This window comes from Balaenoptera borealis (genome assembly GCF_965194805.1).
Source record: "Balaenoptera borealis genome assembly, chromosome: X".
NCBI lineage: Eukaryota > Metazoa > Chordata > Mammalia > Artiodactyla > Balaenopteridae > Balaenoptera > Balaenoptera borealis.
In genome coordinates, this window is record NC_138881.1 from 18891013 (window position 1) to 18908465 (window position 17453).

The 17453-nt window shown below is 42.9% G+C and overlaps 1 protein-coding gene across 4 annotated transcripts in view; it reads left to right on the forward strand.

The window, feature by feature from the left end:
* The window catches only part of PHEX (phosphate regulating endopeptidase X-linked), a 196099-nt gene that overhangs the window by 51407 nt on the left and 127239 nt on the right, over positions 1-17453 (forward strand). For 2 of the 4 annotated variants that reach the window (XM_082375621.1, XM_082375620.1), the window contains 5 exons: positions 791-859; positions 3396-3512; positions 6686-6769; positions 8244-8389; positions 15855-15948. In XM_082375621.1, coding sequence (XP_082231747.1) covers positions 791-859; positions 3396-3512; positions 6686-6769; positions 8244-8389; positions 15855-15948 — 510 coding nt within the window. The remainder of the gene's footprint in view (positions 1-790; positions 860-3395; positions 3513-6685; positions 6770-8243; positions 8390-15854; positions 15949-17453) is intronic. The other 2 variants (XM_082375623.1, XM_082375622.1) reach the window with 2 other exon arrangements.

Here is a 17453-nt window from a genome sequence, read left to right on the forward strand (position 1 = left end):
CTCAGTAGTTGTGGCGCATAGGCTTAGCTGCCCCACAGCATGTGGGATCTTAGTCCCGTGACCAGGGATCGAACCCACATCCCCTGCATTGGAAGGCGAATTCTTTACCACTGGACCACCAGCAAAGTCCCACTGCTGAAAGTTTTAATTCAAGAAATTATGCTATACTTTTCTATAGTAATAATTCTAGATATTTAGTTGTCTGATTATTGTTTGTATTTTTATCACCTATCTTAAACTTTCCAGAGAGGGTTCTAAAGTTTGCAAAGATTTCTCAAAACAAAATCATTATTGATTCCTTTCCAAAAAAAATGGTGCAATACAGTATTTTAGGGAGAGGGAGGTGGACAGTCTGGTTAATCAGCTTTATGTGGATCTGGTGATGGAAGACAATGATTCTCCTCTGAGCTCTGCCTAACTGTGTTACCTTGGGGAAGTCACATGACTTCTTTGGATTTCGTTTCTCCACCCACCAAATAAGGGGGAAAATAAGATAATCTCTAAGACCTATTCCAACTCAAATATTATAGCTTTGATGCTATTCAGTACTGTTAGAAACTCAAAAGGGTTAGAAACCATGAATCAGGGGAGGAGGGGCAGGTCTCTGATACTTTATAATGGTCATTGCTGAAGTGCCTACTTGCATGTAGCTCTGATTGCATTGAATTGTTTTTGTAATGGTAACACATGCTCTAAATATGGCTGGTATGCAGATCTCATGACTCTTGTTAATAACATGGTACTTAAGAATTTACAGTGCAAGCAAATGCTTTGTTTTTTGTTTCAACAGCTGGACCAAGCAGCGCTCTCCCTAGCCGTGAGGGAAGACTACCTTGATAATAGCACAGAAGCCAAGTCTGTAAGTTTTACTCATTCAACTCTGTACCTTGTCAGGCATTGTTGGGTTCATAAGTTGTTCTCAAATTCCCAACTCTTTACTAGAATTGAGCAGTGTGGGTGTTTGATGACCATATTCCTAATGTAGGAAGCAAAGGCCTTTCATTTCGGCAGATAAATGACACTCCCTGTTTTCTGGAAGTCTGAAAATGAAGGCTGTATGAGTTCCTGTGCTCAGTGCCCTCATGACCAAGCTGGGAAGACAGCACACCCAAATTGAGTAACCAAAGAATGAGCTTGCAGCCATTCCTCAGAAGTGCAGAGAGCTCACAGTATATTGCAGAAGCATGGGCATGGACACCCAGTCGACCAGTGGTTCCCAAATTGTGCTGCTTAAGAATCACCTGGGAAGCTTCTATTAAATGTCGATTCTTGGGCCTCAGCAATGGAAAGTCGGATTTAGTAGACTTGAAGTGAGGCCCAGGCATCTTTTTTTAACTGGTGCCCCAGGTTAATTTAAGGTTAATGAGAACCAGATGGGATCAATCTGGTCAGACTTCTTGGGTTGGCTTGGAAACCTAGTAGTTTCCTGGAGGTTGGATTAGAGCTGGTTCATTCCTAACACTTTCAATTCATTTTGGAACCTCTGTTGAACTTCCAAAGGAGCCTCAGACCCAGGGGAACCTTGACCAGGGAGTGCTCGGGTTTCTGGCCTAGCCTGAGGTTGCAGGAACTTCGACAGGGAAGTGCTGGCTCTCAGTGGAAGTCCCTGCTCCTTTGCTGATAGGAAAGCCTATATCTAGAAGGCTCTGGAGGGCAGGAAGCTAGCCAAGATCCTAGGCAACTTTCTGGCTGAGGACACTCATGGAAGAAGGTTGGCGAGTTTTCCTTCTTGAAAGTGGACAGAATGAACTTTTGCCAATCTGGGGCACCTCTGTTTCTGCTGGGGTCACCACCCTACAAGCAGCCGTGCTTGAAATCTTGTCCCTGTCCTGTAACCAATCAGTCCTGTAAACTCTGCCTTCAAAGTTATCTCTTCCACCTCGTCCCTCCTTTCTGTCCTTACTGCCCTCGGGCAGATCCCTGTTAAGTCTCCTTTTAGCTGTTCCCTCCCCCCCTCATTCCATTGCCTCCTTTGCACCACCACTTGACAAGTTCTCTTGTCAAAGTACAGCTCCCAGAGTGCTTTTGCTCACAAGCTAGGCTCCAAATTCCTTAGAGGGAGGGAGTTCAAGGCCTCTTCATGACCTGGTCCCAAACCACCTTTGCTGTCTCACCTATTTTTATTCTTCCCCCAACAAAGCAGCTTGCACACCTCACAGGAGGACTCCTCACCGCTTCTGAACCAGTCTCCTTTAACTGCTATGTCCCCGGTTTCTTGAGGCTGGAATTTTCCAGTTCTTGAGTTTCTAAGCACTCAGCAGCTTTTTTAAGGACCTCATTTTGGTCTTGCTAGTGTTACAGTTAGTAATGACGTGTTTATCTCCCTCACAGGGTCACAATGAGAACCAGACTCAAGTATTATTTAGTTTTTCGTCTGTACCTCCCATGTGCACAGAAGGCCTAGCAAGACATCGCGCATATGTATTGGTTGAATAAATATTTTTGGAATTGAACCGGGAATTGCAAAACATTTCTAACTAAGACTATTCGTGAAGCTTGCTTACTGATTCAACAAATAATTATTAAGGGCCTGCTATATGCCAAGCACAATGCAGGTCTCGAGGTCATAAACATCATAAGAATAGCTATGCAAAATCAAGGTTACGTTAGGAAATCTTATTCCCATAGCATGACTATGAAACAGTTTAATACCCGGTGTATTGAGTTCTCACAAGTATATCTGAAAGGAGAGGTGACCGCCAACAAGATTCCTCAGCTCCCACAAAGTAAGGTCCCCCTCTCCAGTAGTATGTGAATAGCCTGAAAATGGGTTTATGAACATGCAGGGAGGAAATTCTATATTTGCTAGGTTTCTCTTCATCATTCTTCTCTTCTTTCCCTTCTTTTTTCCCTGAGCTAGTGAGGAGAACTCTGTAAAAACCACACAAAACTGAAAAGACATAGGGCCTCGATCACTGGTCTTTGGTTTTTAGTGTGGAGGTGGGTAAATTGAGCTGGAAGAGAGTAAATCACAGTTCCCATTAGTCTTCATGGATCATGCCTCCTGCTTTTAGTGACAGTTCTTTCCCATTATTTTATTAAAGTGTCACTTGCCCGGAAAGAGGAGTCTGACCTTTAACTATCTATTCTGGGCTCATTTGTAGATGTTTCATGTATCCATAATATCGCTAGTTGCCAGAAAACTAATTCTCTTGGTCCTTGGTGGCCAGACATTTCTGTCTCTCATGGAAACAGTACCCAAGTAGCCATCATTCTTCTTTGTCCCAAAGTGGTAGGTGGGTGGTTGGTATTGCATGATGCCTGTACCATACTTCGAGTACAGAGTGAAAATGAAGGGCATTTATTTCCACTTGCTGTTTCTGCTCTTCCGTGTCCCTGAAACATACTTCCTAATAGGCTGATGTCATGGTCACTTGCTTCTTTATCTCTTACAGTATCGGGATGCCCTTTACAAGTTCATGGTGGATACTGCCGTGCTTTTGGGAGCTAATAGCTCCCGAGCAGAGCATGACATGAAGTCGGTGCTTAGGTTGGAAATTAAGATAGCTGAGGTAAATCTTAATCTAAAATCTGTTTTTTTTTTCTTCTCTTTATTTTAAAGGCAATATATCTTGAATGAAAATATATATTAAAAAAATCATTCTGTGGCATTGTTCTTTGGGTTCAAGGTAGAACTTATAGCATCCCCCTCTGGGAAGTAACAGGAAGAAAAACCATGACAGAAAGAAGAGCTCTTCATTCCTTCTACCTCTCTGCTTGAAGCCCATTCAGTGTCCACATGCTGCTCAGCTGTGGCCAAAGAATAGCAGCAGGGAGAGACTCTATGTTTTCCTAGAGGAACTCCTGTTTGGCCTCAACTGAAGAATATATATTTGATAAATCGTTATTGATTTGGCTTGAGTGGAAGCTTATTTTTAGTCTAGTCTACTCTTTACACCATTCCTACTCAGAAGTCAATCTGATCTAAGATACGGGCTTTGGGAAGTCTATCCACCCATACTGGACACATAATTTGATGTAGAAAGTGTATAGGGCAGGCTGGTAAGCATTTATTAGCTTCCTTTCTAGTGCTACTTTGTACCTACCCCTGGTTTTCATTCTTTTCTTGCCCCACTCTAATGAATGTCATTGTGTCATATGCTGTGTTCTGTGTAAGTCACCTTTTAAATTTTTTCAGGCTCATGGTGGAGGCAAAAAGATACAAGAACAAACTTGAGGGAGAATAATCAGAAATCCTAAATGGTTAGCTTTGTTCAAAGAATAACTTTTCTAGGAGAACAAAGAATAAAATCTCTATACATTCCCAGGACTGGAGGGAACAAATATGGTGAAATTTGCTTGTGGAGATACATTGTAGTGAGAAAAAGGATACTTTTGTCAAGGAGTGGTTGCATGTAGGTTGGTAGTCTTCTATAACAGAAGTTGGTAAAAATCCTGAAGTGCATGGGAGTCCAAGTGTTGCTTGGTTTTGTGTTTGGCGCAGTGCGGTGGGGTGTTGAAGTGAGGAGTAGGCTGATAGGGTCAGGAGGAATTGGCCTCTTGGCTGCGGTGGTGTACATGTGTATCTTTCTCTAGACCCCTAGTTGCAGAGCAAAAAGTTCATCCCTGCATGTCACCTTTGAAGACTGCAGAGACTGCTGCAGATGTTCTGGAGTCAAAGACTGTGCCTCTAAACCGGTCTCGAGGCCATCTGGATTCCCTTCCCAGGCAAATAGGAGACACAGCAATCTAATTTGGACCGAAGCTCTGATACAGCGGGAAAGGCCTTGCCTTGAGCCAGGGATCTGGACCAAAAAGGGAACTAAAAACAGCTGGGCTGAGGCAAGACTGGGAATTATCAAGAGGTTAAATGAAGTGACAAATCCATGGGGTGGGGGAGTAGCTGGCAGAGAGCTGAAAACAGCTCTGAGGTCAGAGGGCTCCAGCCTGGGCCTGCAAGGCTGAGTAGAGGGAGGAGGAGAGTGAACGTGCTCTGAGGAATGACTTATTAACAAATCGAGCCAGGAGACTGCTTGTGAGTTATAGGAAGTCTCTCCTGTGGAGGGTGAGGAGGGAGAAGCTGAGGACACTGAAGCATTTAGAAAAGAGGGGGTAGATGTCTGCCACTCAGCCTTCTGTGATTTTGTCTTGACAAATCCATGGTGTGTGGGTTTTTGGCCAGCCGGTAATGCTTATATGTGTCTCTTACATCCCAGGTCACTAGGGACCTTCAGAATTAGTGGGCACATCATCCTAGGGAAACTTCTAAAGCTGGGGAGACAGGACAGCATAGTCAAACCCCCCCAAAAGTTCTTGTAAACACAGTCATGGAAGTGTGCATTCAGCCATTCCCAGCTAGGGATGTGTGCATAAGGGGAGGTCTTGTTGATGGCGTGGCCCTTGGGATTAGAGCCAAGTGGAGTTTTTTTTGCTTTTTGTTTTTTTAAAATTTATTTATTTTATTTATTTATTTTTGGCTGTGTTGGGTCTTCATTGCTGCGCGCAGGCTTTCTCTAGTTGCGGCGAGCGGGGGCTACTCTTTGTTGTGGTGCGCGAGCTTCTCATTGTGGTGGCTTCTCTTGTTGCAGAGGATGGGCTCTAGGCATGTGGGCTTCAGTAGTTGTGGCTCACAGGCTCAGTAGTTGTGGCTTATGGGCTCTAGAGTGCAGGCTCAGTAGTTGTGGCACACGGGCTTAGTTGCTCCGCAGCATGTGGTATCTTCCCGGACCAGGGCTCGAACCCGTGTCCCCTGAATTGGCATTCTTAACTACTGCACCACTGGGGAAGCCCCCAAGTGGAGTTTAATTGGAAAGACTTGAAAAAGAAAACGAATCATAGGCAAAGTGTTGAATTACGGTTCAAACCATGAGGGTGGTGTTGATGGGTAGGGGAGTCCTGTGTGAGTTGGAAGGTGGCAAGTTTAATGCAAGGGAGTCAGATGATGGATGGTCTTAAGGCAAAATCATGATGTGCTCAGGGGCGTGGGGAGCTACTGCCTGTCCACGGAAGTGATTAAGATGGCCCTTGAGGAAGATGATTGTTGTTGCTCTTCTCAGACTAAACATGGCAGAGGCTAGAAGCTTAGATTTGGTGTTGCCAAAATGGCCAAGAGCATAAGTATTGGGAATGGAGGAGTGTGAAGAGTCAGGGCTGTAGATGCAGACTTGGCAATATGTCTGGGTGGTAACTGAACCCATACCCCTAGCACTGGGGCCAGGGGAATCTCAAGGCCAGAGAAACCAGAGGGAAGAGAGGAAGTGAGGGAATGAGCTGTTGACAGAATGGTCACAGGTGGCAGTGGTGTCCAGATAGTCTAGTGCTCTTCAGTGAGAATGTTCCCTTAGGGATGAAGGGGTGGTCTGTAGTCCATGAACTATGGAGGTCATTACCTGGACCCCACAGGTGAAGGTGGGATGTTTGTCTCAATTGCTCAACGTTAGTTTGGCTGTGAAGCCCGAGCCAGTAACAGATTTTGCCCATCCGCATTATAGGAATGGGAGGGATTCGAGTAGTTATTTTTGTACCTAGGACAATGTTTCACACTGAGCGGGACAGCAAAGTTTCTTTTTATTTTCTTAATCTTGCCTGAAGTGATAGCTTTTTTTCCTCTCTCCCAGGTTCGGCACCACACCAAAATCTTGAAAAAGTTTATGATACTATGCAGATGTTTTGGCACATGTAGAAAGTAGTCATGCAGTAAGAAATGGTTCATTTGAAAAAAATAACCAAAGTCTCTTTCCAACAGATAATGATTCCACATGAAAACCGAACCAGTGAGGCCATGTACAACAAAATGAACATTTCCCAACTGAGTGCTATGATTCCCCAGGTTGGTGAAAATGATCCAGGAAATTGTATCTTAACTGGTCATTTGACAAGCGATTCTGTTTCACCTGTGTGTAAAATTTTGGCTCGTAAAACCTACCATTGGTCTTCTTGCTCATCATCATCTTTGTCAGTCATCACATAAAATATCCCTTGTCTGTGCATCAGGATGCTTTCTGCTATAGGGAATAGAAAACTTTTCCAAGAGTGGCTTAAAAACTTCAAGCCCGTTTTCTAATATGACAGAAAAGTCTAGACATAGGTGGCTGTTGGTGTTGGTTTAGCTGTTGCACAATGTTGTCAAAGATCCAAGTTCTTTCTTTCCATTCCACTCTTCTTAGTGTGTTGGCTTTTTGACTTCACGTTTGATGACTCAAGGTTGTAAGGTGGCTGCCACAGCTGCATATGTCACATCTGCCATCAGGGCAGGAAGAAGTTGGAAGCACCAGTATGGGCCATGTCTACCTCTTCTACCAGGAAAAACCAAAGCCTTTCTAGGTGTCTTCCCTTTATTTCTTATCAAGTAGGATTGGGGCACGTGGCCATCCCTACCTACAGGCTAGGCTGGGCAAGTGAGTGACTGTTTTTCCTTTTCAATAGTGGAGGCAGGCAAGGGAGGAAAAGAAGAGAAAAAGACTGGGGATGACTTTTGGGGTAGCCAGGTAAGAACGCCAAGATAGTGATGCTATGAAGAGGGGAAACATGTTACTTTTTGTTGCTGCTTGTTTCCCTCTGTGTAAGAAAGGCTATGCCAGAGGGAAGAGCAGAAGTGTAATGGGGCATCTGTGTCTGTGTGGACAGGAGAGTGAATGAGTAGGGAGTAGGAGAGAGTGCAGGGAGAAGGGAGGTGAGGGCTAGCGCAGGAGGGAGGGAGCGTGCGGGGAGAAGGGAGGTGAGGGCTAGCGCAGGAGGGAGGGAGCGTGCGGGGAGAAGGGAGGTGAGGGCTAGCGCAGGAGGGAGGGAGCGTGCGGGGAGAAGGGAGGTGAGGGCTAGCGCAGGAGGGAGGGAGCGTGCAGGGAGAAGGGAGGTGAGGGCTAGCGCAGGAGGGAGGGAGCGTGCAGGGAGAAGGGAGGTGAGGGCTAGCGCAGGAGGGAGGGAGAGTGCAAGAAGGAAGGAGGGAGAGCTCAGGAGAGAAGGGAGAGGAAGGAAGAGAGGGAGGGGGAGAGTAGAGGAGGCAGGGGGAGTGCTGGAGGGGCCAGGGGAGCGAGTGTGCACGTTACTGGGGGAGTGTGTGTGTGCATGTGTGGTGCATACGCAGACGGTACAGAGCACATATTCCATTTACGATTCAGGCAGTAGGTCTGGTCTGGGTGGCAGTGATCAGGAATTTATTTTCTAGATTTGAGCAGTTGAATGTTTAATTATTTGGTCTGAAGTCACAAGCAGTGGATTACGTTCAGCTGACTCTATTTGCCTTTCTCCTTGATTGTTGCCCCCCAGAGGTTTTCTCACTATGTTTTTTTTCTCTCTCTCCTCAGTTTGACTGGCTGGACTTCATCAAGAAGGTCATCGATGTCAGACTCTACCCTGAACTGAAAGACATTGGCCCCTCAGAGAATGTGGTGGTCCGTGTCCCTCAGTACTTCAAGGATTTGTTTAGGATATTAGGCTCTGAGAGGAAGAAGTAAGAGCTTCCTTGTGCATTTTACTGTGACTTTTATTTTTCCTTTTAAATTATAACGTCTTCCGTCTCATGTCCTTTGAAAACTGTTTTTAAAGAAAGTTACATCAAAAGAGTCTTAGGGAAAGTCGTGGTGCCCTTTGTGACAAATGGGCCGAAACCATCATCTGGGGTAATTTATTTGCTATGATGACAACAAATACGCAGTGTTTTTGCCCCTTATTTCTAGTCTTTCTCCATATTTTCTCTCTAAAAGCCTAAATTGTTTATTAGTTTTGGGAACTAGTCATATAATGATGTTATTTTCTGAACTTTCTATATGAACATCTTTGTTTTCCCCCAGTTCATTCTTGGTCCTTTGCTGTTTTTTTCTGGTTTCTTTTAAGCCATTAAGTCACTTTGTGGCAATAAACCAAAGTACCAGTATTGAAAAGACATAAGATCACTCTGAGAACTGTAGAAAAATTGGACTGATGAAACAACTTCAGGAACTGTCAGGTTTTTCTTTTATTTATTTATTTATTTTTGGCTGCGTTGCGTCTTTGTTGCAGTGCGCAGGCTTCTCATTGCAGTGGTTTCTCTTGTTGCGGGGCATAGGCTTTAGGCGCGCAGGCTTCAGTAGTTGTGGCACACGGGCTTAGTTGCTCTATGGCATGTGGGAGCTTCCCAGACCAGGGCTCGAACCCGTGTCCCCTGCATTGGCAGGCAGATTCTCAACCACTGCGCCACCAGGGAAGGCCTTGTCAGGTTTTTCTTAAAGAATGTTTTAGAATTTGTTGCTTTGTTCCTTTAGCACTACAAAACAAGGAAATGCTAAAAATGTCCAAGAAAGAGAATTTTTTTTAATTGAAGTAGAGTTGATTTACAGTGTTGTGTTTTACTCCTGTACAGCAAAGTGGTTCAGTTATACATACATATACATTCTTTTTTTTATATTCTTTCCCATTATGGTTTATCATAGGATACTGAATATAGTTCTCTGTGCTCTACGGTAAGCCCTTGTTGTTTATGCATTCCATGTATAAAAGCTCATGTCTGCTCACCCCAACCCCCCACTCCAGCCCTCCCCCAACCCCCTCCCCCTTGGCAGCCACCAGTCTGTTCTCCACGTCCGTGACTCTGTTTCATAGATGGGTTGACTTGTGTCATATTTTAGATCAGGAAAGAGAATTTTACATCCTCATGAAGCCATTCACATTTGACTACAGAAAATGAAGCACAGGAAGGTCAAATAGTTCACAAAGACAGCTTAATAGGCTAATTGCCGGGCCATGATTAAAAATCATACTTTCTTATTTGGACTTAGACAAGGCTATGTTACCAGGACTTGTGTTGGAAAAAAGGCACCTGCAGAAGTCCTAGGAATAAAATTTAGCATCCATCCCCACCTATGAAAACACTTAGACACTTTTGAAGAGCTGTTCATTTTAAGATGCTATTTTCTTATGATAAAAACAATATGTGTTCATTGAAGAAGGCATACAGAAAAGTAAACATGCAGAAAAGCGAGAGTAGAAATAATAAATTCACTTCAGATTCTTTGTGAGGTAGAGCCTTGCTATTCCAAGTGTGGTCTGTGGACCAGTAATGCCAGCAGCATCACCTTGGGCCCTTGGTAAAAATACAGATTCCAAGGGCCCTCCTCCTTAGAGGCTGATGCAGTAGATCTGGGGTGAGGCCCAGAAATCTGTATTTTAACAAGCACCCCAGGAATCTTATGATTAGTTTTTTGGGAGACTCACTGCTTTAGAAAACTTTTTCATATGTACTTCCTAGCTCTGAAATACTATAAAATATGACCCAAATGATTTTGTACTCCTATGCCATTGAGTTACTTCAGCACATTTTAAATGGTGGTGCTAATTTCTGTTGAAAGATGGAATTTGCCATGCTGTATATGCATCCTTCAGCACCTAGTGAGTTGGTTTCTTCTAGTGTCTGTGTTATCTTCAGTTGTAAATTAGTAGGTACTTTTGGAAATTGTATTAATTTTATTTCCACAAAAGCATAATTTACAATCAGGGGATAGATTGGGCCTTGGTTTACTGTATTAGATAATCTCTTTGGTGGTGATTACACTTTAGAATTGCAGGACCTGTCATGACAAAGGGACCAAGAAAGACCATGATTGGAGGAAGACTTTAATCTGGTTCTTGACAAAATGATAACTTAGACAGATGTAAACATAGTGAACTATAGTGTAAGAAAATATAGATAGAAAAATTAACTGCAGACATTATGTACATAACATAAATGACCTGCAGATGTTATGAAGCTTCAGTTTTAAATAAAGACAAAAACCAAATCTCTGTCACATAGTTTACTCTTCAGCAACCAATTCCTCAAAAACAACTTGTATTCTGTGTATGTTTATGAGATTTCAAAACACTATATGCTTCTTGAGAATTTTGATAACACTTTATTTGCATGGCACAGTATGGTTTTTAGACTGCTAATCATCTTTGATCCTCACTTGTGTTGTGGCACAAGAGTGGTCAAGGAAATGTGCCCTTGGGTTCCCTAGTTACTATATTAGTCAGGACATACCAATCACTGTAATAAGCACCTCTAAACTCTTATTGGCTTGTACAATGAAAATTGTACTCTCTGCTCCTGGAATGTCCAACATGGGTGTCCCTGTAAGGCAGCTTTCCTCCAAGTAGGGACTCGGGAACCCAGGCTCCTTCCATCTTGTGGTTCTGCCTTCCTCTGGCTTTTTGGAATCCTCTCCATTCAGCCAGTGGATGGGGAAAGAGAGAGAGTGGAGGATTGCAAGGAGGTTTTGTGGGAAGGCCTAGAAGTGGAATGTGTCACTTCAACCCATATTCCATTGACCAGAACTCAGCCACATGACCCATTTAACTGCAAGAGAAGCTGGGCAATATAGTCTAGCTTCGTGCCCAGGAGCAAAATATCAAAGAACTTACCTAATTTTCTGGTTTGCTCCTCTCCCTCATCTCCACGACTCAGTGAGTATCTGATGGTGGGCACTCCTGTAATTGCTTTTGTAACTTCAAGGCCTAGCATGGTACTTCTCACATAGAAGATACTTCCTAAAAATTTCTAAAAGTTAACCGATGGCCCAATGCCCACTGTGCAGGAGGTGACATAGGAGCAGAACCCCAAAGGATAAGGAGGAATTTTCCAGGTAGGGGAGAGTGGAAAAGGGGGATGTTGAGCATGTTGGGTGATGGGACTAGCATTAACTTGGATGTTGCCTTCAAGGCAACAGTTTCCGGACTTCCCTGGCGGTCCAGTGGTTAAAACTCCGCACGTCCACTGCAGCGGGCATGGGTTCGATCCCTGGTCGGGGAACTAAGATCCCACATGCTGTGCAGTGCATCCAAAAAAAGAAAAAAAAAAAAAAAGAGGCAACAGTTTCTGATTCAGTAGATCTTGGGGGAGGCCCAGGAATTTTCTAACAAGTTCTCAGGTGATGGTGAAGCTGCATACCTCTGGGCCGCCTCTAGGATTTAGGAAGGTCTCTTTGGCTTTGAGAACCTTCGAGAGGTACCTGCTTGGCTTACCTCAGGTGGCTTGACTCAGAGGAGCAAATGCAAGCTGTGGAATCTGAAGACCCAAATGTTAGTCCTGGAATTGACCCATACTTATAAGTCCTTTGACCTCTGACCTTTGTTTTATTTATCTGAAAATTGGAATAATAATAATAACCACCCCATAGCATCATCATGAGGATCAAAAAAGGTCTTTATGATCTCTTAAATGCAATACAAATGTAAGCTGTCACCAATTGAAAGCAAGGGGCAGGAAAATCTTCTTAAAAAAAAAAAAATCTTCCTAGTCAGAGGCTTTGGGAAATGATTTCATGCTGCTCTCTTAGTGGTGGATTCTCTCCTGAGATGCTTTGCTTTCCTCTACTTTATTTATTGCCATTTGGGGAAATTACCATACTGCTAAAAATGCTTTTTGAAAAAAAAGATGTGTTATTTTTCAAGGACTGTTGCCGAGTCTTATTTTTGTTTTTTGATACATCTGAGCCTTAAGTGGCAGTAATTCAGTCGTTACGGTCAGATCTGTTCCTGGCGTGGTAATATTAGCACCCCCAAGCTGTGCTCCCCAGCGTTCTGTCGGTGTACTTACAGCACGCTGGGGCAGCGCATCAGCGCCGTTGCCTCACCGTGCCAGCTTCCCCGGTTCCGTCTTCCAGCTCTCAGAGGTCTTTGTGTGCTATCGTCTCGGTCATGCCTTGCTTATGAAGGCCTCACACACTGTTCTTTCTTCATACCCTCAGATTTCTGTGAAGTGTGGTTGTCGGAGTGTTTTGGGGTCTCTGTGACTGGACAGGAAATCTTTGTGGAACTAGAGGTGTTAATCCCTCACTGTGTGGCATGGGGAAAAGCGCAGAGGCTTTAAGAGTCAGACACACGTTGGTCTGGTCTAGCCTCCACTGCTTATTACACCTGTTCTCCAACTTGGTTGCACATTGGACTTAGCTGGGGGGGATTTAAAAACAATATTTATCGTGGGTCTCACCCTAGAGATACTGATTTAATTGGTCTGGAGTGGCCTGGGCATCTGGACTTTTAAAACTCCCCAGGTGATTCTACTAAGTTGGAGACCGACTGATTATGGGATCATGAGGCGTTACTTAATGGTTGTAGGCGTCAAGTTTCCTTTTATGTAAAATGCGTACAATAACATCTCTCCTATAGCAATGCTGTGGGAGTTATAGATAATATGGGATGCCTTAAGCGGTGTGATTTTAAGGGAGCAGGAAACGCCGAAAAATCTAAAACCCCAACATACTTGCATCATGCTGCCTCTTCTACCGCCAGCATCAGGCCACATCCTAACAACTTCCCCAGTTGATCTGGCTCATCACAGACCCCTTGAGGGAATAGCTTCTGAATTCACGTAAGCGTACCTGCTGGCCACGGACCTCCTTTGAATCTCTGCTTACGGAGCCAGCATAGCTCTCACAGCCCAAAAGCAGTATTTTAAGGTTGAAGAACATACAGACCTTGTGTTAGGGTTGGGCTCTGCCCCTTTAACATTCTAGATTTTGGACCCTAATTGCAGCCTGTGTGTTCCCTGCTGTAGCTGGCCTTTCTGCCTATAGCTCTGAGTGATGGCCCTCAGCATCCCCTCCAACACAGAAGCTATTCCTGCATTATTCAGCCTGTCCACAGTTCATGTTCCTGCTTCACACCCTGAAGCCTTCATAGCCCAAGCCCCGTCCCTCTCCCGAGGCCTACTCTCACCCCTCAGGTTGAGGTGTGCACTCTCCCCAGCCCAGGGTCTGGCATGCACTTTTGGGTGCTGGGGTCTCCAGATCATTATTTCTGTGCTTGCCTGGTTCCCTGCTTGGCTAAAAGACCCAGGAGATCAGGGGTATAGCTTTCTCCCCTGTCCATCTCCCCAGCACCTAGAACTATTAGTACATATCGGGTGCTCAGGATGTGCTGAATGAGTGAATGAAAGAAGGGTTCCTTATGTGCTTACCGTGTATCCCGTTCAATTAAAAACCCCATTTTTCACGAACAAGCTGAAATCTGAAGTTCCGTGTCCCCCAGCTACACTCTAAGTTCTCTGAATGTAGGTGCTGAGTTCCTATTTCTTTACATTCCTCATGGCATCTGGGACGATACTTGGCCAACAGTAGGTGCTCAGTGAGCACTTCTTGTCTTTCTCAGGATTAGGGATGTGAACTCAAAAGGTCCAAAGGAATGACCTAAAACTACATGTTTATTATAGTGCCTCAAAAGAGCATGGACAAGGGCTAGATTTTGCTGATGAGAGTGGTGGTCTCCGAGGGGAAGTGTGCGTACCTCAACAAGATCCACTGGGTCTGAGAAGAAACTTTTAGAACTTCTATATCTCTTTATTCTTTCCATTGAAAAAATAACTAGGCTATATTGAGTTTTGCTATATAGATGGCCATGGACCCTTCATTTGATCTGCATGGCACATATGAGGCAAGACAGTGTTACCTTCACTGGTTAGTCTTTATTCCATATATTAAAAATAATCTCAAGTCATTTACATATACCTGTAGATTTATGAATTTTATTATTGGTTTAATCCTCACAAAATGGACAAGTGATTTAAAAAATTCTTGTAGAGAAACAGGAATTGAAGCTATTACTAATTGTATAAGCACAAGTGAATGGGAAAAAAATGGCAGAAGTGGCCCTTCGCCCACTCTAGTTACGCCATCTTGGTTGGCCAGATGACAAGGTAAAAACAATGGTGTTCTAACCAGATCTGGGAAGGATATGGTCAAAATATTTTGAAATACTCAAGACAACCATATGAGATGTTGATTTACATTGACTGTCATTGTATTAACCTAATCCTATATGGATAATGTGTCTTGAAGAATTAAAAGTGTTTGAAAGATTAACTAAGGAGTTTGGAAAATATCTTCATTTCATTTTATCTTTCAAAATGTCTATTTCTATATTTGTGAAAAACGTTCCTGATATGTTAGTCCTTTAGTATATCTCTATATAAATTAAAATGACTATACATATCTTGGGTGTGTATGCTGAAATACATTTAATTGCTAAGAGTGCATATCCACTGGGTTAGGATGCCACGCAAATGAGAGTGTGGGTTGTTCTTGATGGGCCAGTTGCCATCATCATGTCACACTGCTCTCACATGACTGGCTGACCGAGAGCCATCTCAGGAATGTGTGTTATTAGTCACCATGGTAATGGCACAGCTGGGAGGGGATGGGTCATTAAAAATTCATCATCACTATTGAGTTAGAAATTAACTCAGATCACACATCCTTCTAAGGTCAGGGCATGTTTTGCTTATAGAAAAAAGGCAACACTTAAGAAAATGTAACGGATTTTTAAAAATATGTATTATGGACATTACATGAGCGTATGGGGTTGTTCATATATTTGGAAGTGAACAGTAATGAAAACTGGAATTTACTCTGTCAAACATTTTGTTACTTATTTTAACTTCACAATAGCCCTATAAGGTAGGGATCATTCTCATTGTATGACAGAGATAAAATCAACGAGCTTAAGTGACTTGCCCAAACTCCCACATCTAGTAGGTTTGCAGCCAGGGTGCATATCTACATAATTGGTATTAGCCAATATATTGCATTTTGTTTCCAAAAGGTAAGAATTCATCTGCATTTTATCAAGTCACCTAATAATTGGAAGTTCTTGACAATTTCTAGACATGAAAGGCTGGGTAACAGTGGACTCCATGTCCTGAGTGGGAAAGCAAAATGTTCACGCTAAGGCCTGGGGCTGGAATTTTCATATCATCTATCTGTATTAGGTGGTGAAAAGCAAGCCAATTTTGGTTGAGCTTATTGACACTGTATCATCTTATGTCATTACTCAAGTGAAAGTTCTGCAGTTTTGTATGAGCAAGAGGTCCCTCCATGGAGCTTTGCCAACAGATTTTCCCAGGGTGCTCTGCAGAGCATCAGATATCAAATTCAACACAACAAATGTGCTTCTCTTTCTGTTAACAGGACAGTTGCCAACTATTTGGTGTGGAGGATGGTTTATTCCAGAATTCCAAACCTAAGCAGGCGCTTTCAGTATAGGTGGCTGGAATTCTCACGGGTACGTTTTAAGAAGATTGCAGTGTTACATCACTGGATAACTTCACATGCCGGAACAGTCTGTATATTAACTAATCCAATAAAAATCATCTTCAGGGATTGGATGAAACAATCCAATTGTTTAAACAGAGGGAGTTTTGCAGCTCGAACTCTATTTTTTTTTTTTTTGGCTTTATTTCTTTCTATTGAGGTAAACCTTACATACAGTAAGGTACACTCAAGCTCTTCTTTGATGAGGCTATATAGAGATATTGAGGGCAATACTTGGGACCACCATGTTGTTTTCGCTCTCCCCTTCTTATCAGTTTATTCCCCTTTCCCCCAGTGTTTTTAAGTGGGTCACTGTAATTATAATTTTAATATTTCTTAGTGGTATATTTGTAACTGTCTTTCATTTTCAGTATTCTGAATATTCAAAATATGCATGATATAAGTATTAGGTGGTAAAGTTTCATCTTTAATTTAGGGGTAGAGGTTTGTCTTTAACTCTACCTTGATCTTCGGTCTTTTAGTTTTTCCTAATTCTACTAGGCCAAAGAGGCCTAAATTTAGTCTCCTCTGAGATGTGGCTCAACTGCCTGAAACACTTTTCTTCTCCCCCTCCTCACCCAGCTCTGTGATCTTTGCTCCTCTCCCACTCTTGTTCTCCTCTTAACTTACATAGGTGTTACTCTTTGTTTCAGAGGCTTTTGTCTGAGTAATTCTCTTACTAATACAGGACTTAAGGATTTTGTGGCTTTTTTTTTTACATTTAAGAATTTTGTGACTTTAAAAAATATTTTAAGTTAATTTTATCTCAATTTGGAGTTAAGTAATGGCAAATTTTGTAAGCTATACTTTCATTTAACAGACATTTTAGTTACTAGAGAAAGTGATAAGTAGAGAAGTTCTTAGTGGGTCATTACTCTTGAGTAGTAGCACAATTATTTTGGATACATTTTGGCCCTTAAAGTCACTAGAGTATTGAGCTTTATAGAGAACATCATAAAACAACTATATATGTTGAGGTCATATCAAAGGGTTAAGCTACAAAAAAGGTAGATTATATATATGTGTCTGTGTGTATTTTTAACTCCCATGGATCACATAAAAGATGGTACCCAGCTGCTTTCCACCCCCACTGTGAAGAGAATAGAGAGGTGTAAGAAGTAGTGTGTGAAAATTTGAGGTTAGGTATGAAGGGATGTTTCTTGAGCATAACATGCTAAATATAATACTGAATCGCCAAAGAAGATTGTAGGATCTCTTTCTCTAGAAGTTTTAAAAATAGATTCATTCATTCCTTACCTCTGAGAGTGGTTGTGTTATCAGAAAGTAGAGGAAGAATAGATGAACTTCATTGTTAATCCCATTTGCTCTGAACCAACAACCTGGGTCTAACATCGTTCAAGGGATGCCTCCAGCCACCATTCTCAGAGCCTCCCTCCCTTGCTGTCTGCCTTCACTTTGCATTTTGAGTGCTCCAAACTCCCAACCTGCAAGGGCAACTTAAACGATATTTATTTC